The sequence below is a fragment of the Pristiophorus japonicus genome, chromosome 5 (genome assembly GCF_044704955.1).
Source record: "Pristiophorus japonicus isolate sPriJap1 chromosome 5, sPriJap1.hap1, whole genome shotgun sequence".
NCBI classification, from domain to species: domain Eukaryota; kingdom Metazoa; phylum Chordata; class Chondrichthyes; family Pristiophoridae; genus Pristiophorus; species Pristiophorus japonicus.
The window spans coordinates 35968951-35994167 of NC_091981.1; the positions used below are offsets into that span (position 1 = coordinate 35968951).

General features: G+C 43.5%; 1 protein-coding gene across 5 annotated transcripts in view; it reads left to right on the plus strand.

Annotated features, from left to right (window-relative positions):
- Nucleotides 1-25217, plus strand: part of nod1 (nucleotide-binding oligomerization domain containing 1) — an 86047-nt gene that overhangs the window by 37103 nt on the left and 23727 nt on the right. For 4 of the 5 annotated variants that reach the window (XM_070880518.1, XM_070880521.1, XM_070880516.1 and 1 more), the window contains 5 exons: nucleotides 1017-1191; nucleotides 2411-4211; nucleotides 15124-15207; nucleotides 20417-20500; nucleotides 24797-24880. In XM_070880518.1, the coding sequence (XP_070736619.1) occupies nucleotides 1017-1191; nucleotides 2411-4211; nucleotides 15124-15207; nucleotides 20417-20500; nucleotides 24797-24880 (2228 nt within the window). The remainder of the gene's footprint in view (nucleotides 1-1016; nucleotides 1192-2410; nucleotides 4212-15123; nucleotides 15208-20416; nucleotides 20501-24796; nucleotides 24881-25217) is intronic. The other variant, XM_070880520.1, reaches the window with a different exon arrangement.

The following is a 25217-nucleotide window of genomic DNA, read 5'->3' on the forward strand; positions in this document are numbered from 1 at the left end:
TGGGGCATAAAATCGGATGGGCTGTAAACCTGGCACCGACCGAAACACTCTCCATTCCCACCGTGCTGATTAAGTTAAAATTAGTCCCATCATGCCAGGTGTAAGCCAGAAATAAAGCATTAAGAATTCAGTCTATAGTTTCTTTCAAAGCAAAGAACCTCTCTGATCCTCATAGAATGAGAGGACAAACCCTTGTAATAGCCTTCACTGCAAAAATTGAATGGTGGGAAATTCTGCAAATTGCACATACTTAGAATACACAGATATAATTAGTAGCTCTGGTTTACTGCTGTGAGGTAAAAATATCCATTTGAGGTCCAGTCATTTGAAATAGTCAGAGGCCTTCAAGAAAGATATTTGGTGAAGGATTTAAAATCCGGAAAAGACAAGTCAGTACGCAAAACTTATTCATGTTGATATATAGAAGCACTGTGGTGCTCAGGACGTCTTGGGTTTCCAGTCTTGGTATCACTGAAAGAAAAGTAAGATCTTCTTGTACTTGGCCATAACGGGAATGACTAATACGCCTTTTCTTTTAAGCTAAGGCCCCAAATGCCTCATGGGTAAAGACGCCATCAGATGTAGCACTAAGAAAGAAAGACGTGGATGTACGTAGCGCCTTTCACGACCACCGGATGTCTCCAAGCATTTTACAGCCAGTGAAGTACTTTTGAAGTGCAGTCACTGTTGTAACTAAACCATGCAGACCAGGCTATTCCAGGCTTGGCTGATTTAGCTGATCTAAATCAGTTCTACTCCCAGCAATGTGCCTCAGCCTCAACCTCAGATAAGCACTCACTCCTGTACTAGTGCAACATTTTCCATTTCCCACAACAAAAAAGATTGCCAAGTTGGGTCAAATTAGGGACAGCTTTGAGCTGTCGATATAAGCCCACTGGGAATTGGATCGAGACTGTCCAAAACTGACCGTATATAGCACCTGTATTGTCAGATTGACTTATGACTCCTGGTGAAAGTATGCGTCAACCATTACACTGTAACTTGCTTTCTTTTAGGTTCGGAACATATTGGATTTGGTTGAGAGCAAGGGAGAAGAAACAGCAGAGTATTTCCTACACATTCTGTACCAGGCCAGTGAGGTTTACACCGACCTTAGCCCATGGTTGAAAGAAATAGAGTACCAGCCGTCAGAACACATACACACCAAATCAGTAATTATTACAGACGCTGGTAAGTATTTCCTGCACATATCCAATCAATTAATTTATTCAAAATCTTGCACCTATTCATGCTTCCCTTGAGCTTTTTCCATTGTAGATCCTGATGAAAACCTGCCACTCTGTAATTACACCTTGTTCCTGGTTGTGGCACTGTAGGAACACCACTGGCAGGAAAGTGTAATTGTAATTACAGCCTGACAAGTTTACATGGGCAGCTTGCTATAAATGTGGATATAGAAATTTATAATGCAAATACAAAAATAAGGACAGAATATACGATTTTTAAAATGGACCCTGGTCCAATTACCGTTGCTCTCGAATTGCCCCCTCCCCCACTCACCCGAAGACTACACTTGGGCTTCGCTCTTCCTGTGCAACACAATGGGCGATCGACCAGTTTATTAATTATACAACACTTTGAACTGTTAGTGATCTAACCTGCTGGATTGTACGCATCATTCTTTTTTCTCCATAGTTGTCTTCTTGCCATCACCTATGTAAAAGGCAGAAACAAAATTTACAATTTGTGTCTTATTAACATTTCATTATAATTTCCCCACCCCCTGCCCCCCTCCTCCCTGTGAGCTTGTCATGTGCCTGTGCTCTTGATCATATTTGGAGAGTGGCTCAGAAAGACCAAGAGAGAATGGTGAACATAGATGGGTCTGTCCATGAACAATACTCTTATCAAAACGGTAGCCTTAAGATGATATTTGGGAGATATATCGAATTTACTGCACAGAGACAAACCATTCGACCCAACTGGTCTATGCCGCCATTTATGTTCCACACGAGACTGCTCCGTTTATCTAACACTATCATCATATCCTTCTATTTCTTTTCCCCTCATCTGCTTATCTAGCTTGCCCTAAAATGCATCTATGCTATTTGCCTCAACTACTCCTTATGGTTGCGAGCTCCACATTCTTGCCACCCTTTGGGTAAAGAAGTTTCTCTGAATTTTCTATTGGATTTATTAGTGACTATCTTATATTTAAGGCCTCAAGTTTTGGTCTCCCCCACAAGTGGAAACATCTCTAGATCTGCCCTATAAACCCCCTTAGGTCACCACTCAGCTTTTTCACTCAGAGCCCCAGCCTGATCGTTTTTACCTCTCCGATCTGGTATCTATATCAACAGTTGACCAAAGTGGTATACAGGCCTGCTTGGATGTTTATGATTGACAGATTTAAAAATCGATTGTAATAACTTTTCATTTCTGTTTCTAGTGTGCCAGTACATTCAAAAGATTAAACATGATCTATGGCAGGACACAAAGTTCGTCACTTCGTATGTCCAGAAAGAGGACACCTTGCTGGATGATACTTACACTGAGACTCTGATGGAATTAATCAACGCAGTTAATGAAACCCAAGGAAACATCTCCCACCTGGAGGATCTGTTCAGTGACACTGGAGTCATCAATGAAGATGCAGAAACGGTGTTTGTAACTGGAGATGCTGGGGTTGGTAAGACCATACTGCTCCAGAGACTTCAGAACTTGTGGTCCAAAGGGGAGCTGTCCATTGATGTTAAGTTCTTCTTCAAATTTAGATGCCGACTATTCAACAGCTTTAAGGAGGAAGACAAGATCTCACTCAGAGATCTACTGTTCAAGTACAACTGTTACCCTGACAAAGACGCCAATGAGATATTCAGTTACATCCGGCAACACCCAGCTTCTGTTCTCTTCACACTGGATGGGTTTGATGAACTTAATGTGGACTGTGACCTAAATGATATCCCTGACATCTCATCGCCTTTTGACCCCACGCATCCTGTGGCTCTGTTGATGAACCTTCTCAGAGGAAAGTTATTAAAAGGTTCTAAAAAAATATTGACAGCAAGGACTGGCACAAACCTACCTCTGAGAATGGTGAGAAAGAGAGTGACACTGAAGGGCTTTTCCAAGGACCATTTGCTGCGGTATTTGAAGAAGTTCTTCAAAAACGAGACCCATCAAACTTTGGTTTTAACCCAGCTGGAGGCAAACCCTCACCTGTGCAGTCTATGTTCAGTGCCGTTGTTTTGCTGGATTATATTTAAATGTTACGAACACTTTCAGTCCACGTGTAGCTCCCAGGGCTTGTCGGATTATGTTACGCTGACTGACATCTACCTGTTGATGTTAGAGGTTTTCCTAAACCGTTCATTCAAGGTGGGATTTAACAAAAGAAATAACAGTCAAAGTGAGACCTTCAAAGCAAAGAGGGATGCATTAATGAGACTGGGCAAATTGGCAAAAGAGGGGATTGAAAACAGCAACTTCATCTTCAGTCAGGAGCAAATCTCAGCGGCCTACATCTCAGAGGAGGATTTACAGTTGGGCTTTGTCAAACCTGCAGGCCATTATGACGGATGTGGGAACCAATCGACTTATGAGTTCCTTCATTTGACCCTGCAGTCATTTTTCACTGCATTCTCCTTGGTGGTAGACGAGGAAATCAGTGCGAGGGAAACCATTAAGTTTTTTGCCAAATGTGATAGCCACATGACTGGAGCCCGGGTCAATGTTATTTTGTTACGATGCTTTGGCTATAACACGCACCACAGAAAGGCCCCATTTGAAACAAATGAGCATTTGCAGTTCACGACTCTTTTCCTTTGCGGACTATTGTCTAAAACTAAGAGGGACTTCTTCAAACATTTGGCTTCCGCGGGAAGTGTCCAAAGGAAGAGGTCGGCGCTCAAGGATTACCTTGCCGACTGTGTAAAGACACACTTAAAAAATCTTCCTCAGTCACCATTCCAGGAAATCCGTAAAGTGCAGGCCTTGCCCCGTTTTGTCTGGTTGATGCGCTACATTTTTGAAACCCAAAGCGAAGAGGTAGCCAATCTCGCAGCTAAGGGGATTTGCGCTGATTATATCAAACTTACCTTCTGCAATGCCTTCTCTGCCGACTGCAGTGCAATCGCAAATATCTTGCGCCATCGTAAAAAACCAATTGCACTTGAACTGGACAATAACAATATCAATGACCATGGAGTGAAAGAACTAATTCCTTGTTTCGATAAGCTCACAGTGGTTAGGTATGTTTTCATACATTTTCTTTCATTCTTCATGAAAAGGTTCTAACTCCCTGTATCAAAGTATTTGTTGTGTCATGTATATAGAAAGAAATGAAAGAAAGATCTTGCATTTATATAGCACCGTTCACGATCTCAATATAATCCCAACACTTTACAGCCAATTAAATAATGTTGACGTGTAGCCACTGTGTTAATGTAGGGAAATGTGGCAGCCAATTTGCACCCAGCAAAGTCCCACAAACAGCAATGTGATAAATGACCAGATAATCTGTTTTATTAAGTGATGTTAGTTGAGGGATAAATATTAGCAAGAAGCCAGGGGGAGAACTCCACTGCTCTATTTCAAAATAGTGCCGTGTGAACTTTTATGTCCACCTGAGAGGGCAGCCAGGGCATCGATTTAATATCTAATCTGAAAGATGGCATATCTGAAAGTGCAGCATTCCCTGAAAGAATTGCATTTATAGAGCACCTTTTGCATCCCCCAAGACATTCCAGAGTCCTTTACAGCCAATGAATTACTTTTGAACTGTAGCCACTGTTGTTATGTAGGTTAATATGGCACTCAATGTCATACACCAAGATCCCGCAAACAGTAGTTAGATCAATGCCAAGTTAATCTGTTTTGGTTTAGGGAAGAATGTTGGCCATCTGAACAGGCAAATGGAAGTTCAGTTTAATATTTTGTCAAAGTTGATGATGTACAACTCCATCAGTACTGCAGTGAAGTGTCAGATTAGATGATGTGTTGAAGTCTCTGGAATGGGGCTTGAACCCACAAGTTACTGACTCAGAAGAGAGAGTGCTACCAACTGAGCCAAGTTGATAGACAAAGATTCTGTCCATCTCGCATGTTAAAAGTGCGCCCTATAAAAAGCAAAGAAAATAGAAAGACTTGGATTTATATAGCGCCTTTCATGACCACGGGATGTCTCAAAGCGCTTTACAGCCAATGAAGTACTTTTGTAGTGTAGTCACTGTTGGAATGTGGGAAACACGGCACCCAATTTGTGCATAAGCAAGCTCTCACAAACAGCAATGTTTCATGACTAGATAAGAACTGAAATATCACCTTTTAACAAAATAGATACTTATTCCCCAATGCCCTACAAATGATTCCTTTTCCAGCATATATCCAGTTCCCTTTTGAAAATTACTATTGAATCAAGGATCAGTGCTTGGGACTCAGCCAGTTACCATCTATATCAATGACTTAGATGAGGGGACCGAGTGTAATGTATCCAAGTTTGCTGACGATACAAAGTTAGGAGGAAAAGTAAGCTGTGAGGAGGACACAAAGAGGCAGCAAAGGGATATAGACAGGTTAAGTGAGTGGGCAAGAACATGGCAGATGGAATATAATGTAGAGAAGTGTGAAGTTAGCCACTTTAGTAGGAAAAATAGAAAATCTGAATATTTTTTAAATGGGGAAAGAAATGGTGGGAAATATTGTTATTCAGAGGGACCTGGGTGTCCTTGTACATGAATCACAACAGGTTAATATGCAGGTACAGCCAGCAATTAGGAAAGCAAATGGTATGTTTGCCTTTATTAAAGGGCTGGAACCAGTGTCCTGGCGAATCGAATAACTGGGGCAGTGGACAGAGCTTTAAACTAATGAAGGGTGTGGGCAGAGGCGGTGGGAGGATTCAGGAAAGAGTAAATTTAAAAGCAGCAAGAGAAATGCCAAGGCTCCAGAGCAGAGTTTTGGGTAAAAATAAGCAGAGTGGGTCAGGAAGGAACAGAGAGAGTAACAAGGGTAATAGGGCATTATTGACTGAGGTGACATCAGGGAAAAATAGAAAAAAAGCCAAAGCTAAAGGCACTATATCTGAATGCGCGAAGCATTCGCAACAAAATGGATGAATTAATAGCAGAGATAGAAATTAATAGGTTTGATCTAATAGCCATTATGGAGACGTGGTTGCAAATTGACCAAGGTTGGGAACTAAATATTCCAGAATACTTAACTTTTAGAAGAGATAGGCAAAATGGAAAAGGAGGAGGGGTAGCCCTGATAATAAAGGATGGGATAAAGACAGTGGAGAGAAAGGATCTTAGCTCCAAAAATCAAGAAGTAGAATCAGTTTGGGTGGAGTTAAGAAACAGCAAGGGGCAGAAAACATTGGTGGGAGTTGTTTATAGGCCCCCAAACAGTAGTGGTAATGTAGGGCAGAGTATAAATCAGGAAATTAGAGGTGCATACAACAAAGGTAATATGGTAATCATGGGTTTAATCTACATATAGACTGGGCAAACCAAATTTGCAGTAATAGTGTGATGGACAAATTCATGGAATGTAATACAAGCTGGTTTTCTAAACCAGTACGCTGCGGAACCAACTAGAGAACAGGCTATTTTAGATCTAGTATTGTGCAATGAGAAAGGGTTAATTAATAACCTTGTAGGGAAGAGGGACCATAATATGATAGAATTTTACATTAAGTTTGAAAGTGATTTAGCTAAATCTGAAACTAGGGTCTTCAATCTAAACAAAGGAAACTACGTAGGTATGAGGGGAGAGTTGGCTAAGGTAAATCGGGAAACTACATTAAAAGGTATAATGGTAGACAAGCAATGGCTAGCATTTAAAGAATTAATACATAATTTACAACATACATACATTCCTTTAAGGCACAAAAACCCCACAAGAAAAGTGGTCCAACCGTGGCTAACAAGAGAAGTTAAAGATAATATTAGATCAAAGGAAGAGACTTATAATGTTGCCAAAAAGAGCAGTAAGCCTGAGGATTGGAAGGATTTTAGAATTCAGCAAAGGAGGATCAATAAATTGATAAAGTAAGGGAAAATAGAATATGAGAGTAAACTAGCGAGAGACATAAAAACAGACTGTCAAAGCTTCTCTAGGTATGTAAAAATAAATGTGGCTCTCCTACAGGCTGAGACAGGAGAAATTATAATGGGGAATAAGGAAATGATAGAGAAATTAAACAAATAATTTGTGTTTGTCTTCACGGAAGAAGATACGAAAAACATCCCAGAAATAGTGGAGTATCAGGATTCTAGCGAAAATGAGGAACTAAAAGAAATTAGTATGAGTAAAAAAAAAAGTATTGGAGAAGTTAATGGGACTGAAAGCTGATAAATCCCCTGGACCTGATGGCCTGCATTCTAGGATTTTGAAAGAGGTGGCTATAGAGATAATGGATGCTTGGTTGTCATCTTCCAAAATTTCATAGATTCTAGAACGGTTCCTGCAGATTGAAAGGTAACGAATGTAGGCCCACCATTAAGGAAAGGAGGGAGAGAGAAAACAGGGAATTAGAAACATAGAAACATGAAAAATAGGTGCAGGAGTAGGCCATTAGGCCCTTCGAGCCTGCACCGCCATTCAATAAGATGATGGCTGATCATTCACCTCAGTACCCATTTCCTGCTTTCTCTCCATATCCCTTGATCCCTTTAGCCATAAGGGCCATATCTAACTCCCTCTTGAATATATCTAACAAACTGGCATCAACAACTCTCTGCGATAGAGAATGCCAGAGGTTAACAACTGTCTGAGTGAAGAAGTTTCTCCTCATCTCTGTCCTAAATGGCTTACCCCTTATCCTTAGACTGTGACCCCTGGCTCTGGACTTCCCCAACATCGGGAACATTCTTCCTGCATCTAACCTGTCCAGTCCCGTCAGAATTTTATATGTTTCTATGAGATCCCCTCTCATTCTTCTAAACTTCAGTGAATACAGGCCCAGTCGATCCAGTCTCTCCTCATATGTCAGTCTTGCCATCCCGGGAATCAGTCTGGTGAACCTTCGCTGCACTCCCTCAATAGCAAGAACGTCTTTCCTCAGATTAGGAGACCAAAACTGAACATAATATTCCAGATGAGGCCTCACCAAGACCCTGTACAACTGCAGTATGACCTCCCTGCTCCTATACTCAAATCCCCTAGCTATGAAGGCCAACATGCCATTTGTCGCCTTCACCGCCTGCTGTACCTGCATGCCAACCTTCAATGACTGATGTACCATGACACCCAGGTCTCGTTGTACCTCCCCTTTTCCTAATCTGCCACCATTCAGATAATATTCTGCCTTTGTGTTTTTGCCCCCAAAGTGGATAACCTCACATTTATCCACATTATACTGCATCTGCCATGCATTGGCCCACTCACCTAACCTGTCCAAGTCACCCTGAAGTCTTTTAGTATCCTCCTCACAGCTCACACTGCCACCCAGTTTAGTGTCATCTGCAAACTTGGAGATATTACACTCAATTCCTTCATCTAAATCATTAATGTATATTGTAAAGAGCTGTGGTCCCAGCACTGAGCCCTGCGGCATCCCACTAGTCACTGCCTGCCATTCTGAAAAGGACCTGTTTATTCCTACTCTCTGCTTCCTGTCTGCCAACCAGTTCTCTATCCACGTCAATACATTACCCCCAATACCATGTGCTTTAATTTTGCACACCAATCTCTTGTGTGGGACCTTGTCAAAAGCTTTTTGAAAGTCCAAATACACCACATCCACTGATTCTCCCTTGTCCACTCTGCTAGTTACATCCTCAAAAAATTCTAGAAGATTTGTCAAGCATGATTTCCCTTTCATAAATCCATGCTGACTTGGACCGATCCTGTCACTGCTTTCCAAATGCGCTGCTATTTCATCTTTAATAATTGATTCCAACATTTTCCCCACTGTCAGGCTAACCAGTCTATAATTCTCTGTTTTTTCTCTCCCTCCTTTTTTAAAAAAGTGGTGTTACATTAGCTACCCTCCAGTCCAGAGGAACTGATCCAGAGTCGATAGACTGTTGGAAAATGATCACCAATGCATCCACTATTTCTAGGGCCACTTCCTTAAGTACTCTGAGATGCAGAGGATCCTGGGGATTTATCGGCCTTCAATCCCATCAATTTCCCTAACACAATTTCCTGACTAATAAGGATTTCCTTCAGTTCCTCGTTCTCGCTAGACCCTCGGTCCCCTAGTATTTCCGGAAAGTTATTTGTGTCTTCCTTCGTGAAGACAGAACCAAAGTATTTGTTCATTTGGTCTGCCATTTCTTTGTTCCCCATTATAAATTCACCTGATTCTGACTGCAAGGGACCTACATTTATCTTCACTAATCTTTTTCTCTTCACATATCTATAGATGCTTTTGCACTCAGTTTTTATGTTCCCAGCAAGCTTCCTCTCATACTCTATTCCCCCCTCCTAATTAGACCCTTTGTCCTCCTCTGCTGAATTCTAAATTTCTCCTAGTGCTGAGGTTTACCGCTTTCTCTGGCCAATTTATATGCCTCTTCCTTGGATTTAACACTATCCCTAATTTCCCTTGTTAGCCACGGTTGAGCCACCTTCCCCGTTTTATTTTTACTCCTGACAGGGATGTACAATTGCTGAAGTTCATCCATGTAATCTTTAAATGTTTACCATCAATCCTTTAAGTATCATTCGCCAGTCTATTCTAGCCAATTTACGTCTCATACCATTGAAGTTACCTTTCCTTAAGTTCAGGACCCTAGTCTCTGAATTAACTGTGTCACTCTCCATTTTAATAAAGAATGCTACCATATTATGGTCACTCTTCCCCAAGGGGCCTCGCACAACAAGATTGCTAATTAGTCCTTTCTCATTACACATCACTCAGTCTAGGATGGCCAAACCTCGAGTTGGTTCCTTGACATTTTGGTCTAGAAAACCACCCTTAATACACTCCAGGAAATCCTCCTCCACCATATTGCTACCAGCTTGGTTAGCCCAATCTATATGTAGATTAAAGTCGCCCATGATAACTGCTGTACCTTTATTGCACGCATCCCTAATTTCTTGTTTGATGCTGTCCCCAACCTCACTACTACTGTTTGGTGTATGTGCACAACTCCCACTAGCGTTTTCTGCCCTTTGGTATTCCACAGTTCTACCCATTCGGATTCCACATCATCCAAGCTAATGTCCTTTCTTACTATTGCGTTAATTTCCTCTTTAAACAGCAACACTACCCCACCTCCTTTTCATTTCTGTCTATCCTTCCTGAATGTTGAATACCCATGGATGTTGAGTTCCCAGCCTTGGTCATGCTGGAGCCATGTCTCCGTGATGCCAATTACATCATATCCGTTAACTGCTGTCTGCGCAGTTAATTCGTCCACCTTATTCCGAATACTCTTCGCATTGAGGCACAGAGCCTTCAGGCTTGTCTTTCTAACACACTTTGCCCCTTTAGAATTTTGCAGTAATGTGGCCCTTTTTGCTTTTTGCCTTAGGTTTCTCTGCCCTCCACTTTTACTTTTCTTCTTTCTTTTGCTTCTACCCCCATTCTACTTTCCTCTGTCTCCCTGCATAGGTTCCCATCCCCCTGCCGTATTAGTTTAACTCCTCCCCAACAGCAATAGCAAACACTCCCCCTAGGGCATTGGTTCCGGTCCTGCCCAGGTGCAGACCATCCGGTTTGTACTGGTCCCACCTCCCCCAGAACCGGTTCCAATGTCCCAGGAATTTGAATCCCTCCCTGCTGCAGCACTCCTCAAGCCACGTATTCTTCTGAGCTATCCTGCGATTCCTGCTCTGACTAGCACATGGCACTGATAGCAATCCTGAGATTACTACTTTTGAGGTCCTGCTTTTTAATTTAGCTCCTAGCTTCCTAAATTTGTCTTGTAGGACCTCATCCCTTTTTTTACCAATATCTTTGGTACCTATATGCACCACGACAACTGGCTGTTCACCCTCCCTTTTCAGAATGCCCTGCACCCGCTCCGAGACATTCTTGACCCTTGCACCAGGGAGGCAACATACCATCCTGGAATCTTGGTTGCGGCCGCAGAAATGTCTATCAATTCCCCTTACAATTGAATCCCCTATCACTATAGCTCTCCCAGTCTTTTTCCTGCCCTCCTCTGCAGCAGAGCCACCCACGGTGCCATGAACTTGGCTGCTGTTGCCCTTCCCTGGTGAGTCATCCCCCTCAATGGTACCCAAAGCGGTGTATCTGTTTTGCAGGGGGATGACTGCAGGGGACCCCTGCACTACCTTCCTTGCACTGCTCTTCCTGATGGTCATCCATTCACTATCTGGCTGTACCCTTTTCCTGCGGTAAGACCAACTCACTAAACGTGCTATTCACATCATTCTCAGCATTGTGCATGCTCCAGAGTGAATCCACCCGCAGCTCCAGTGCTGCAATGCGGTCCGTCAGGTGCTGCAATGCGGTCCGTCAGGAGCTGCAGCCGGATACACTTCCCGCACACGTAGTTTTCAGGGACATGACTTCCCACATAGTACAGGAGGAGCATAAGACGTGTCCGAGCTGTCCTGACATGACTTAACCTCTAGATAAACTTAGTTTGGCAACAACAAGGCTAAAAGGTTACTTACTGATATAGAAAAGAAAAAGAAAAACTACTTACCAATCACCAGCCAATCACTTACCCCCTTGGCTGTGACGTCACCTTTCAATTTCTTTCTCCTTTTTTGCCTTCTCGCCCTGCTGCAGCTGCACCAGCTGGCCTCCTCGATCTCCTGCTGGGCCCTTTTATAGGCCTCGAACGCTGCCCCGGACTCCCGCCTCCTCAACTGCCTCCTCGATCTCCTGCTGGGCCTTTTTATAGGCCTCAGTCATTGCCCCGGACTCCCGCCTCCTCGACTGCCTCCTCGACGAACGCTGGGCCCTTTTATAGGCCTCGGACGCTGCCCCGGACTTCCGCCTCCTCGACTGCCTCCTCGACGAATGCTGGGCCTTTTTATAGGCCTCAGTCACTGCCCCGGACTTCCGCCTCCTCGACTGCCTCCTCGATCTCCTGCTGGGCCTTTTTATAGGCCTCAGTCATTGCCCCGGACTCCCGCCTCCTCGACTGCCTCCTCGACGAACGCTGGGCCTTTTTATAGGCCTCGGACGCTGCCCCGGACTCCCGCCTTCTCGATGAATGCTGGGCCTTTTTATAGGCCTCAGTCACTGCCCCGGACTCCCGCCTCCTCGACTGCCTCCTCGATGAATGCTGGGCCTTTTTATAGGCCTCAGTCACTGCCCCGGACTCCCGCCTTCTCACCTGCCTCCTCGACGAACGGCCGAATGGCCATACTTCTTTTGTTCTCATGTTCTTGTGCTTCCACCACATTTTCAGGCAGTGCTTTGCAGATCATAACAACTCTCTGTGTAAAACAAATTCTCCTCATTTTCCCCTGGTTCTTTTGCCAATTATCTTAAATGTATGTCCTCTGGTTTTCGACCCTCCTGCCAATGGAAACAGTTTCTCCCTATCAACTCTATTAAAATTCTGCATAATTTTGAACACCTATTAAATCTCCTCTTAACCTTCTCTGTTCTAAGATGAACAATACCATCGTCTTTCTATTCTGCTCTTCCTGAGGAAATCAAGAATAGGATTACAAAGGTGGGTTTGAGCTGCTGGGTCCTCACTGTAAAGCAGAAGACACAATATTTGAAATCCAGGATAACCTTTGACTTGAGCACGATGCCGCAGTTGAGCGAAAGAGTGGCATATGTTTTTGTGATGTTCCCGCCGCTGCAGTCATCAATACACACTCACTTTCTGGAGTGCGTCTGCTACCCATTTCCTAACTTCTACTTAGTCCGCTTCACCCATCACATCACCCCTGTGCTCGCTGATCTATATTGGCTCCCAGTCCAGCAACTGCTTGATTTTAAAATTCTCAGCCTCGTGTTGAAATCCCTCCATAGTCTCTCCCCTCCCGATCTTTGGAACCTTCTTGAGCCCTCCAACCTTCCGAGAACTCTGTTTCTTCCAACTCTGGCTTCTTGCGCATCTCCGATGTCATTTCCCCCCACCATTGGCAACCATGCCTTCAGCTGTCTCGGCCCTAAGCTCTGAAATTACCTCCCAAAACCTCTCCTCCTCTCCACCTTTTCTTCCTCCATTAAGAAGCTCCTCCCAGTACAGCTCTCTCCTTTGGCATACTGCCAATTTTTGTTTGATTCCACTCTTGTGAAGTGCCTTGGGTGGTTTTACTACAATAAAGGCGTGTTAGAAATACAAGTTGTTATTATGAAAGATCAGCAACAAAATGAGAAGGATCTATGAACGTGTGCATCCTGTGACTCCTTTCACTTCTCTCGCACTACACTGTTATTTTGCATATAGATGTATGCAGAAAAGTATTTTGGTAGCTGTTATTCAAAAAGAAAATAGTTGGAAAGATGTGAAGGATATACAGAATGCTAAAGGCAAGGCTTGCGGATTGGATAGATATGTTTACAAACCACTTTAATTCAAAACAGAATTTTATATTCCACTGAATTGCCCATAATTCTATGCATTATAAGAGGGAGGTGCCTGTAAACTTAACAATGTTTCTCATCACCACCAGTTCTGTTGTTTTCCTGTTGCCTGGGAGCAGACATTTTATGTAGAACTCCCTCCTGTAACATTGTGAAGTTCAATCCACAGGCAGCAAGAATGGTATAATGTATTTGCTTCATGGGTTCTTGGCTTAAGAATTCATAGCAACACATTGCTATTAAGAACTAGTTGCATTATTATCAAAGGTTTAGCAATCAAACTGCACATTAGCGGCTCATATCTCATTGTGGATGACCTAGACTCAATTGACTGGGGATTTATTGAGTCTTGTGAGCATCACGTGATTGGCTAAGCCACTCACAATGCAACAGCTCTACAACGGTTTTAAATTAACAAATAAAGCTGTGTGGCACTAGAACCCACAAATGACCAAATATAACTTCGGGAACCTTAACCGATGCAACAGCTCTACAAACCTGTGAGCATGCTCACAGATGCATACATTACAAATGGGAACATTGGAGGGTGAATCTTTAAAGATCAGTTAACATGAAGGAAACATTGCAGTTGTTCTCTGACACGCTGAGTAACAAATTGGCTCAGAATTCCTTCATGCACAAACTTACTTATGGAATACATTCACAGGGCCCTTTCTTAAAGAATATAATCGATACACCCTCAGACCCCTACAAAAAGCGACTGCGATTTGGGAAGTCGAGTTGTTGGAGCATCGGCGTTTTTCTGCAGAATGGGCTCAAGAATTGAGAGATGAAAAACGGAGGTGATATCGCCCTACCACTGGCAGGAGGGTGTCATTACAACATGACAAGTTTACAGAGGCAAATTCCATTGTAAATATGTGCATAGGAATTTATTTATAAAAAAAAAAAATTGACACAAAAATATGACAAAAAGGTCACTTTGCTGTTTGTGGGAACTTCCTGTGTGAAAATTGGCTGCTGCGTGTCCTACATTACAACAATAATAACAATTTGCATTTATATAGCCCCTTTAACGTAGTAAAACATCCCAAGGCACTTCACAGGAGTGTTATAAGACAAAGCAAATAAATACAACAGTGACTACACTTCAAAAGTACTTAAAACACAAGAAAGAAATAGGAGCAGGAGTAGGCCATATGGCCCCTCGAGTCTGCTCCGCCATTCAATAAGATCATGGCTGTACTTCATTGGCTCGAAAGCACTTTGGGATGCCCTGAGGTCGTGAAAGGTGCAATATAAATGCAAGTCTTTCTTTCTTTACATTCCTATCCTATACATCATCAGACTATTATTTTTTTATTGTTACATGGAATATTTGCCCACATAAATACATGTGCCATTGCAGTAAAGTTTGAAGATAACTCTTCGGCTGTATGTCTATCTTTACCCAAAATGCAAAAATAACCAAATTGAGTACTTTTCAAGTACAAAATGGCCAGTAATTCGCCTTAATTCTGGCTGTATTATGACGAATAATCAATATGTGCATCTGCTTCTTTGGTCCAATTATCGCCCAGCCCTCTAACCCCACTTCACCTGAAGTCTACACTACTTCTCATGTGCAATGCCACAAGAGCTCGGCTCGCAACCATGTTTGTATTTTGTACGTGGTGTATAATTGCGATTGGTCATTCTAATGAGTTCTTTGTCATTAAACTCAGGTTGAGTGTAAACCAGGTCACAGATGATGGAGTTAAGGTACTGGCTGAAGAACTCACAAAGTACAAGATTATTAAAATCCTTGGGTAAGTCGAGAGTAAATATACTTGTGTACAATTAATGTGCAATGTTATGTGAGATCAATCTGAATTATAGCTGTAAACCCTCAGCCTACCGAGCTGCCACAGAACTGAATCCCTTTCAGCTGCTCCTGACTCTGTTGGAGTATCTGGGGTTGGGGTGAGATTACCGGGAAAAGGTGGGGCTGTGGGTTCCGTGGACCTTCTGGGCTGAGACCCAGATTTTCATGCCTCTTGCTCCAGCTTTACCTCCTCCTAGTGCCCTAGGCCCCGATGGGCTACACATTGGGCTGGTAGAAAATCGCTGCACATTTGTACGATAAGCACCGGTTTTGAAATGGTGGCTGTGATTGTTGACTTGTGTGCTGTCCCCTCCCCCAACCCATTTCATTTCAATACAAACAGTGACAAACAGGAACACACCCTTTGGTCCATTCAGCCTCTGGAGTACACCCCCGACCCGCAAAATATTTCTGAACTTACCTCCAGGCCCCCAGGCTGCTAGGGTCTCTAGGTGAACGCCTGCGTAAAGGCTCACGGATCCCAAGGACGCAGGCGGTTCGGAAGAGTCCCTGGGATCACATGGGCCAGGTCCTCCAATCACAAAGGAGGATTCCATTGCCGTCATTTCCGAACGGAATCCCCAAATAATTAAACAAGTTAGATAATTCAAATAATTATAAATGTTCTGATTTTCAAATTCAAATTAAAGTCCCTTCATTATAAGAAATAAAATAAAAATTATATTTTTTGAAAATAATTTGTAACACTTTAATCTGGGCCAATATTTGCATAAACTAATTTTAAGTGTTTGTGCATCATTTTTTATTTAAATTTTTTTAATTTAAGATTTATAATAACCCTTATGCTGTTGAAAGCAGGCCCTATGCCTGCTTTTACCAACCGTAAGAGTTTCATGGGCAATTGTTGGGCTGTTATTGGGCGATTAGCCCAACTCTGCCCCAACAAAAGCGATTTTCCAGTCAGTTCGTATGATCTGTCAAGGCATATCTTGACAGATTGCAAGTTCTGGATTTTCGCGCAAGTGCATGCGGAAACCCGGAAGTTGCGGGGCCTTTAAGAAGTATTAGGATGGCGTACGCTGAAGACACTGCAATTTCTGTCTCCATGTGATCTCCTGGGTGAGGTAAAACACCAGGTAAAAACTCAGGCCAATTTGTCGTGGGAAAATCTGAGACATTTCTCTCCGAGCCTTTTAGGCGATCAACACTAGTCCAGATCACTCTGGCCCTGATGTATGAGGTGATCTGCACCCAGGCAGAAACAGGTCCAGATCTCTCTAGAAGGAATTCAGCAAATCAGCAGCCATCGTGATCAGGATTATTGAGTATGCAAACGGAGAACCCGGCCAGTAATTCTGCTTTAACCGTAAAAAAGAAAGACTTGCAATGGCTTTCCTGACTTCATGACGTCCTAGAGTGCTTTACAGCCAATAAAATACTTTTGAAGTGTAGTCACTGTTGTAGGAAAGGCAGAAGCCAAACACAGCAAGGTCCCAGAAACGGCAAGGGGAAAAATGACCAAATAATCTGTTTTAGTGACGTTGATTGAGGGATAAATATTGGCCAGGACACTGGGGAGATTTCCCCTGCTCTTCTTTGAAATAGTGCCACGGGATCTTTTATGCCCACCCTGAGAGAGCAGACTCATCCAAAAGATGCCACCTCCCACAGTACTGCGCTCCCTCACTACAGCACTGAATTCTCAGCCTTTGATTTTCTGCTTCAGTCTCTGGAGCAGGACTTGAACTCATAACCTTCTGACTCAAAGGCAAGAGTGCTAACCACTGAGCCACAGCTAACACAAAAGTTTCATAATAGCTTTGATTACAGTTATCTCTGCAGCTGCAATAAACCAGACTAGATGTGGGGCTAACTTTCTTGGAAACATTGACCAGGTCAATGTGGGAAGTGTGAGGACATCCACTTTGAATCCAATAAAGACAGATAAAAATATTTTCTTAACGGTGAGAAACTACGAACTGTGGAGGAGCAGAGAGATTTGGGAATCCATATACACAAATCACAAAGCTAGTGCACAAATAGCAATCAAAACGGCTAATGGAATGTTGGCCTTTATCTAAAGAGATCTGGAATACAAAGTTATGCTTCATTTGAACCGAGCCTTGGTCAAACCCCATCTGGAGTACTGCAGTCAGCTCTGGGCACTGTATCTCAGGATGGATATATTGGCCTTGGAGGAGATTAAGCACAGATTCACTAGAATAATACTGGGACATAAAGAGCTAAATCATGAGAACAGGTTGCATTAAGTTGGTTTGTATTCCCTTGACTGTAGAAGGTTGAGTGGTGACCTGATCAAGGTGTTCAAAATGATAAAGGGATTTGACAGGGTAGATGCAGAGAAACTCCTCTAGTGGGGGAATCCAGAACAAATGGGCAAATCTTAAAATTAGAGCTAGGCCATTTAGGAGTGAAACCAGGAAGCAGTTTTTAACACACACTACTGGAAATCTGGAACTCTCCCAAAACGCTGTGGTTACTGGGTCAATTGAAAATTTCAAGACCGGTCAAAAGTTTTTGTTAGGTAAACATATCGAGGGGTATAGAGATAAGGCTGGTAAATGGAATTGAGGTACAGATCAGCCATGATCTAACTGAATGGTGGAACAGGCTCGAAGGTCTGAATGGCCTACTCCTGTTCCCATGTTCTGAATAGCTCACTCTGTCTCTAGTGGTGAAAAGCCTGTACTTCAGCATTGGGTTCACAGCTGCTCACTTGTTAGATACTTTGACAGTGTTGGGTCCTGCTTTGTTGTCCTGGTATGTTCAAAATCAAATGAATTTCGACCCTTAATTTTTACTTGCATTCACAGGATCTCAGTAAATATATAACAATTACTCCATATATAATAATTTTTCCTGAAGTAAAATCACAGAACAGCAAAGAATTGAAATTCAAACACAAGTGTCGGAACCTATTTCTATGACAACAAAATCCATGCGACGGGAGTCTTTTTTGTATTAGAAAATACATTGAGAATGTTACTTATTGTATCTCTGTCACTTGTGTTGACTGTCACTGGTAAGATTACTAGTAGTGATTATACCTGTCACTATGGGGCATAATCTTAAAATTAGAGCTAGGCCATTTATGAGTGAAATCAGGAAGCATTTTCTAACACAAACTGCAGTGAAAATCTGGAACTACGGGGCACTTCATGACCATCATGTCAATGCACTCTGTGAAAAGCATAACCGAGGCAATCATTCTGCAGAGAATGAATCTGTTTTTGAAGGGCCAGTGGGCAGGTTCTTGTCTCTATCGACTGGGCATTGAGTTTTGCCTAGGCCAGGCGCAGAGAGAAAAATCAGACGGGTGGAGATGAGGTTGTGGGGGGCGGGGGGGTTGGGTGGTGGTGAGTGGGAATAATGCTTGTCCAACAGAACCCAGCGGCTGTTCTTTCTGGCAATTGCAATTGCAGTGATCCTTTCCTGTCAGATTTTCCTCTCTGCGCTCCGCCCAGGCTCAACGCCCAGTCGATAAGAGACAAAAATCTATGTTTATGAAAAAGCGCTTTGAAAACATTTTTCTTTATTTTGCAGAAACACCTCACCACACCAGAGAATGCACATTTAATGCATGGCGTTAGATCAACCAAGTTTATGTATTTAAATTATATAGATTCAGATGCCAAAGATAAATCAACTTGTTGGTTTTATTAATAGCAACAGAAAGTGCAAACACATCTATCTACTTACTAGCAGGATATCCCTTGGGTCCACCTTTAATTCTACCCAATCCAGATGCATTCTCAGCACGGAATACCAAAGAATTATTGAAAGTGAGCCTATTTATACACCTAGATGGACAATGCCAGCTGACTTACTCTAATCCTATCAATTCTGAGATTATCATGTGATCATTATGTGCTATATGTCAATACACCTGTATATGGCAGTGTGTCACCACACATACACTCCATTCTCACTGGAATGTAGGCTTTGTTTAAGTAGAATTTTGCTTAGATATAAAATCATACCTTAACAGCTGAAACATACACATGTTGGCTCCAAACTAACGATAATACATACGCAAGTATTGGAAGGCAGACACCTTGGGCTGGATTTTTGGTTGGAGGCTTTTTCGGACGATAATGACGAGGGGGCGGTAAAGTTTGTGCCGGGAAATGGTTTGTGTCTGCAGCCACAAAATTCAGCAGCTGGGCCCTGAGTGTGGAGTGGAGCACTAAGGGAGGCATTCCACACCTCTCTTAGGGCACTAGGCCGGCTGAGCAACTGAAAATCCGTTGCTAAAGAGCCGGCCTTGGAGAGCTCTAAGAGAGACTTCTCTGAAGAAAAAGAAAATTGCCAAAAAAGCAAAAAAACATTCCCAATGCCTTGCTCACTCCACATATAGATAAATCGCAAAAATAAACTAATCACACTTACCTCATGTAGTCATTCCTTCCCTTGCTACGGCCGGAACAGCTCAGACTGCCAGCTTTCCCAGACGATCCCACTATGGTGCTCTACAGGGTGCTATGGGTCCCGCTCCAAACAAAAATCATAGCGCTGTCGAAACTGGGGGCGTTGCACATCGGCTCGACGCTCCCGGGCAGTACTGCTCAGCGCCCCCGCAAAACCGGCAGCTAATTTCTCGAAGGGGCGCTGGAGGTTGGCCGCCTGGCCGGAACTAATTTGCATACCCATTACTGCCCCTCTGGGGCGTCAATAAAGGCACAAGCCCAAAGAAAACCTAGCCCCATGTACTTAACATTCCCCAGCAGAATCCTAACAACCTAATCTAAACCATGTGTTAGCCACTATCACACTGAACACATTCTCACAATACAAAGATATTAATACTGACATCTGTAATGTTACAATATGTTTCCTGTTATATTATACACTATCCTATACATGGGTGCTCACTGAGTAAGTCCATGATTTATACCTGCAGACCAGCTTGTTCTCGAAGATGGTTATGGAGGGGATGGGTACCTTTTAGTTCTACCATTTTTTTCATTTGAGCCAGTCATAAACAATATTATTAAAAAAACTTGCATTTATATAGTGCCTTTCACGACCTCAGGACATTCCATCACATTACCCCTGTTCACAAACTCAAGGTAGTGAATGATGATGCCAGGGCAGATTGCAATTAATTGCCAGTATATGGTTTGCTCCACTGTTAAGTCACCTCTCTTAAACAAGGCGTGTTATTTTTCCAGCCTGTACAGGAATCAGATCACTGATGTTGGTGCCCTGTTTGTCGCCCGAATCATTGAAGAATGCCCAAATCTTCGAATGTTAAAGTAAGAAATGTGTTCAAAATTTACGCAAATTACTTGTGCTGTGTTTAATGTTAATGGTGACATTGAGGACAACCAATAGCAAACTGAAACTACAAAAACATTATATAAACACCAGGGAATGTTTGTAACTTTAGAAATGTAATTGGTTAATATTATAGCATCTCATAAACATCGCAAAACCCATTAAAGAAAAGAAAGAACTTGCACTTATATAGCAAGGATCTCCCAAAGTTCTTTACAGCCAATGAGGTATTTTTTGAAGTGTAGTCACTGTTGTAATGTAGCAACGAGGTCATGCCCAAATAATCTATTTTAGTGATATTGGTTGAGCGATCGATATTGATTGAGAAATCAATACTGGCCAGTACATCAGGGAGAACTCCCCTGCTCTTCTTCGAATAGTGCCACAGGATCTTTTAGAGAAGGCAGATGGGGCCTTGGTCATCTGAAAGACAACATCTCCGACAGTGCGGCACTCCCTCGGTACTGCACCGGAGTGTCAGCCTGGATGTTATGGGCTTAAGTCTATGAAGTTGGATTTACAACCACAACCTTCTGACTCAAAGACGAGAGTGCCACCACTGAGCCACAGCTGAAGTGTCGTTACCAAACAGCAGGTTAGTTTGATCATATAAAAGTTATATCAGTGCTACAGAATAATAGGACGTAGGTTTGTTCCTTTAACCGACTAGATGGGAAGTCCTTGTGTTCGTTCAGCAGCTGCTCTTAGGGAGGGAGAAACATTATTCAAATCCATTTTAATCTAACGGGAGTTGTCTTTCAAAGTCCTAAATCTGCTTAAAAAGACTATGAATTTCTCCAATAGCTGAGTGTGTTTCTCCAATGAGTCTCTGAGCCATTCTGACCATGAAGGTCACAATGTGAACTTCAGTCTTTACTGAGCTGCCTGACCCCAACCAGGGTACACATGGGGGAAATTACAATTGGCCTTAGCACCCCTAGATTAAGAAGATGAAAATTAGCCAAGGTTGCCACTTCCTGCTGCGATCCAGCAAGCATCCAGTGGAATCTGTGTCCGTTGCAGACTACCCACTGATAGTGTCATCTGTGGCTCAGTGGGTAGCACGCTTGCCTCTGAGTCACAGAGTTGTGGGTTCAAGTCCCACTCCAGGGACTTAAGCACAAAAAAAATCTAGGCTGACGCTCCAGTGCTGTGCTGAGGGCGCACTGCAGTGTTGGCAGTGCTGTCTTTCAGATGAGAGGTTAAACCAAGGCCCTTTCTGCTCTCTCTCAAGTGGATGTAAAAGATCCCATGGCACTATTTCAAACAAGCGCAGGGAAGTTATTCCCCGTGTCCTGGCCAATATTTATCCCTCGATCAAAAAAACAGATTATGTGGTCATTATCACATTGTGGTTTGAGGGAGCTTGGTTGTGCGCAAATTGCATTTCCTACATTACAACAGTGACTACTCCAAAAGTACTTCATTGGCTGTAAAGCGCTTTGAGATGTCCGGTGGTTGTGAAAGGCGCTATATAAATCCAAGTCTTTCTTTTTTATTATTTGATAGATATTGATTGGTATGATTGGTCAACAACTCCATTATTATTGTACCATGCGACTGCCAGGTTGGTAGAAGGTGAATAGATGGACCTTGCCCTCTTGTTGTCCAACAGTTCTTTAAAGAGAGGGGTGAAAACTGGCAAGAGCGAAATCAATATTGGGATAGAATTTCCGCAGGGTTCTCCCAATCTCTTTCCATAGCTTTGGCGAGAGATCAGAGGAAACCCTGGATAAATTGCATAAAGAGCCGGGTATGCCGTTTTTCCAGGGTTTCTGCTGAAGTTACGATGGGAGCTCATGAGAGCCCCACTGTAATTCTACACCAGGGATACTATCTCTCGAGGAAGAGGAAGACTAAGGGGCTGACCTTGGTGGACTCACTGCCCGCTGCCGGCGAGTTTTCTGAGCAGTCTCCCCTCCGAGCGAGTTTGGCGGAGGCCTCCCGCCGGTGGGGAGGGAAGACCACTGGGAACCGCTTGCCGACGACCGCTGGCGCGCAACGTGCGTAAGTGTCCTCCCGCCCGCCAAGCTGCCAGTTTGGTCCGAGCGCGAGTCCGATGCAGCAGGAAGGAAGCAGGTCTAACCTCAATGGTAAGTAAAAAGACCTGCAAAAAAAGATTAGTAACCTTCTTTTCTTAATTTTTTTCCCCAGTGATTCTGGTGGATGGGGTCCCCTGAAGGTTGTTCAGTGTTTCTTTTTTTATTTTTTGAGAATTTTTAATTTTTTATGTTCCACCCCCCCCCCAACCCCCCCAGCCCACCCTGGGCCCGAATCAATCCTCGGCGGTACTTTGCCGAGGATTGTATTTGCCGCCAAGATTGGGAGCTCCCACCCGCTGCCGCCCACATTCAGAGCGTAAGTCGCTTTTTTGCCGCCAGGCGGTCTTTCCAGGACTTTTCCATCAAACTCCCGACCAAAGTACCGTCAGGTAACTCAGCGGTCCTTTAGATGGCACTTGGGCGGAACTTAGCTTCCACCAAGTTCAGGGCCTAAGAATTTAAGAACATAGGAATTAGGAGCAGGAGCAGGCCATACGGCCCCTTCAGCCTATTCAACAAGATCTCCATATCCCTTGATTCCCCTGGAGTCCAAAAATCTATCTCTGCCTTGAATATACTCAACGATTCAGCATCCACAGCCCTTTGGGGTAGAGAATTCCAAAGATTCACAGTGAAGAAATTCCTCCTCATCTCAGTCTTAAATGGCCGACCCCTTATCCTGAGACTATAACCCCCTAGTTCGAGATTCCCAGCCCAGGGAAACAACCTCTCAGCATCTACCCTGTCAATCCCCCTCCGAATCTTATATGTTTCAATGAGGTCACCTACTCACTTCTCATTCTTCTACACTCCAGAGAATATAGGCCCAATCTACTCAATCTTTCCTCTTACGACAACCCTCTCATCCCAGAAGAGTCAAAGTGAGAATTGCTGAGACTGAGGACGGAATTTTGTTCGGGGGTGGGGGAGGGGGGGTCCCAAGGTGGGCAGGAAACCCAGAAGGCTGGGTTTCCCGCAGGCCCTGCCGATTTTACCAGCAGGGCCTAACTTGAATATGAGGCCTCGGTTTCCTGCCCGCAGCCACCCAGCTTGAGGGGCTGGCTGGTTGCGGGTAGGTAAGCCTCAGTTGTGAGGAGTTGATCTAGTAGAGGGATCGGCAGGAGGTGGGTCATGGGAGGGGGTGGGAAAGAGGATTGGCGGGAGGAGGGGGAAGAGAGGATCGGGCCCGGCCTCATTATCATCGTTGGAGGTGCGGGGGGAGGCCTCACAGTGGGGGTCGGAAGCCTGGGAAGGTGATCGGAGGCCTCCTGGGTCGGGAACTTGGATCTAGGAGGTAGGTATAAAGCTATTTATCTCCTGGATGGATGCAGCAGTCCCCTGTCTCTGTTTAACTGCCGGGTTTCACGAATGTATGAAACCTGTCCACAAGCAGTTAAAATCAAAATGGACGGGGAAAATAAAGGCTTCCAGCCTCATTACAATATTTAAATTGAGGTAACGCCCCCTGGCAGCGGGTTGGCTGCCCGCCCCCCGCCGTCCCGCCTCTGGCAAAGCCGGAAATGGGCGGGTTAAAGGCAGGATCAGGTCGGGATTCACATTTTTAACAATTTGACTGCCCCCAAGCTCCAAAGCCACCCATATTTTGATGGGAAAATTCCGGCCTTTTCCCCTCCGTGATTGTGATGACCCAGCACAAACCGGAGATCAAAATGTCTATTTACACAGTTCTTCGAGAATTTCACAGCCAATAATCCAGATCTGTCAAAGCAGAAGCTAGTTGAGAATGGAGAATTGAAGTGGCAGAACTGGGAAGAGGAGAAATCTTTCTGAAGCAAAGTGTTAGTTGAATTGGGCAAAGTTGAAAAACCTAACCATTGTCAGTGCCCATCATGGGTACATCGGAGCAGAGCAGGCCATTCAGTCCCTTGAGCCTGTTCCGTCATTCAATGGGATCATGGCTGATGTGATGTTACTCCATATACCCACCTTTGCCCCTCTTAATACCTTTGGTTAACAGAAATCTATCAATCTCAGATTTAAAATTAACAATTGATCTATTGATCAGCTGCCATTTGCAGAAGCGGCCATTTCCAAACTTCTACCAGCCTAGAGACAAGTCCTCTTCTAACTCTCTGCTGTATGGATACATTTTGTGAGCGGTGAAGAGTCAGGGGAAGGAAAAGAGGAAACTTCAGGTTTGATATTTGAGGCTGAAATAAAATACTTTACAAAATATTTAATATGAAAGTTTCCATCAATCTGCTTTTGTAGAATTGGACTCAACAAACTCACAAGCGAAGGAGGGAAATTATTAGCACAAGCAATTCAGAAAAACAAGGCCATTGAAGACGTAGGGTGAGTATAGAATATGGTCTTAATGCTCTTCTTGGTGTTCATAAAATAACAAGATAATTATGGATGTGGAAAACCACTCTGCTCATTTACGTTTGACCACCCTGAACAACCTCCGATTCACCCCATTGCAGCATCCAAATGTTTTTTAAATGGTTGTTTTTTTTTCTCTCTCCACCTTTCTATCTGAAAGTCCATTCCATGTGTGAATCACACTTTGTGCAGAGAAGATCTTGTTGACTTAGGGCCCAAGCTTGCCTTTTAAGAGGGTAGCTAGAGATAAACTATTTCCTCTGGTGGATGAGTTGAGAACAAGGAGGTACAACCTTAAAATTAGAGC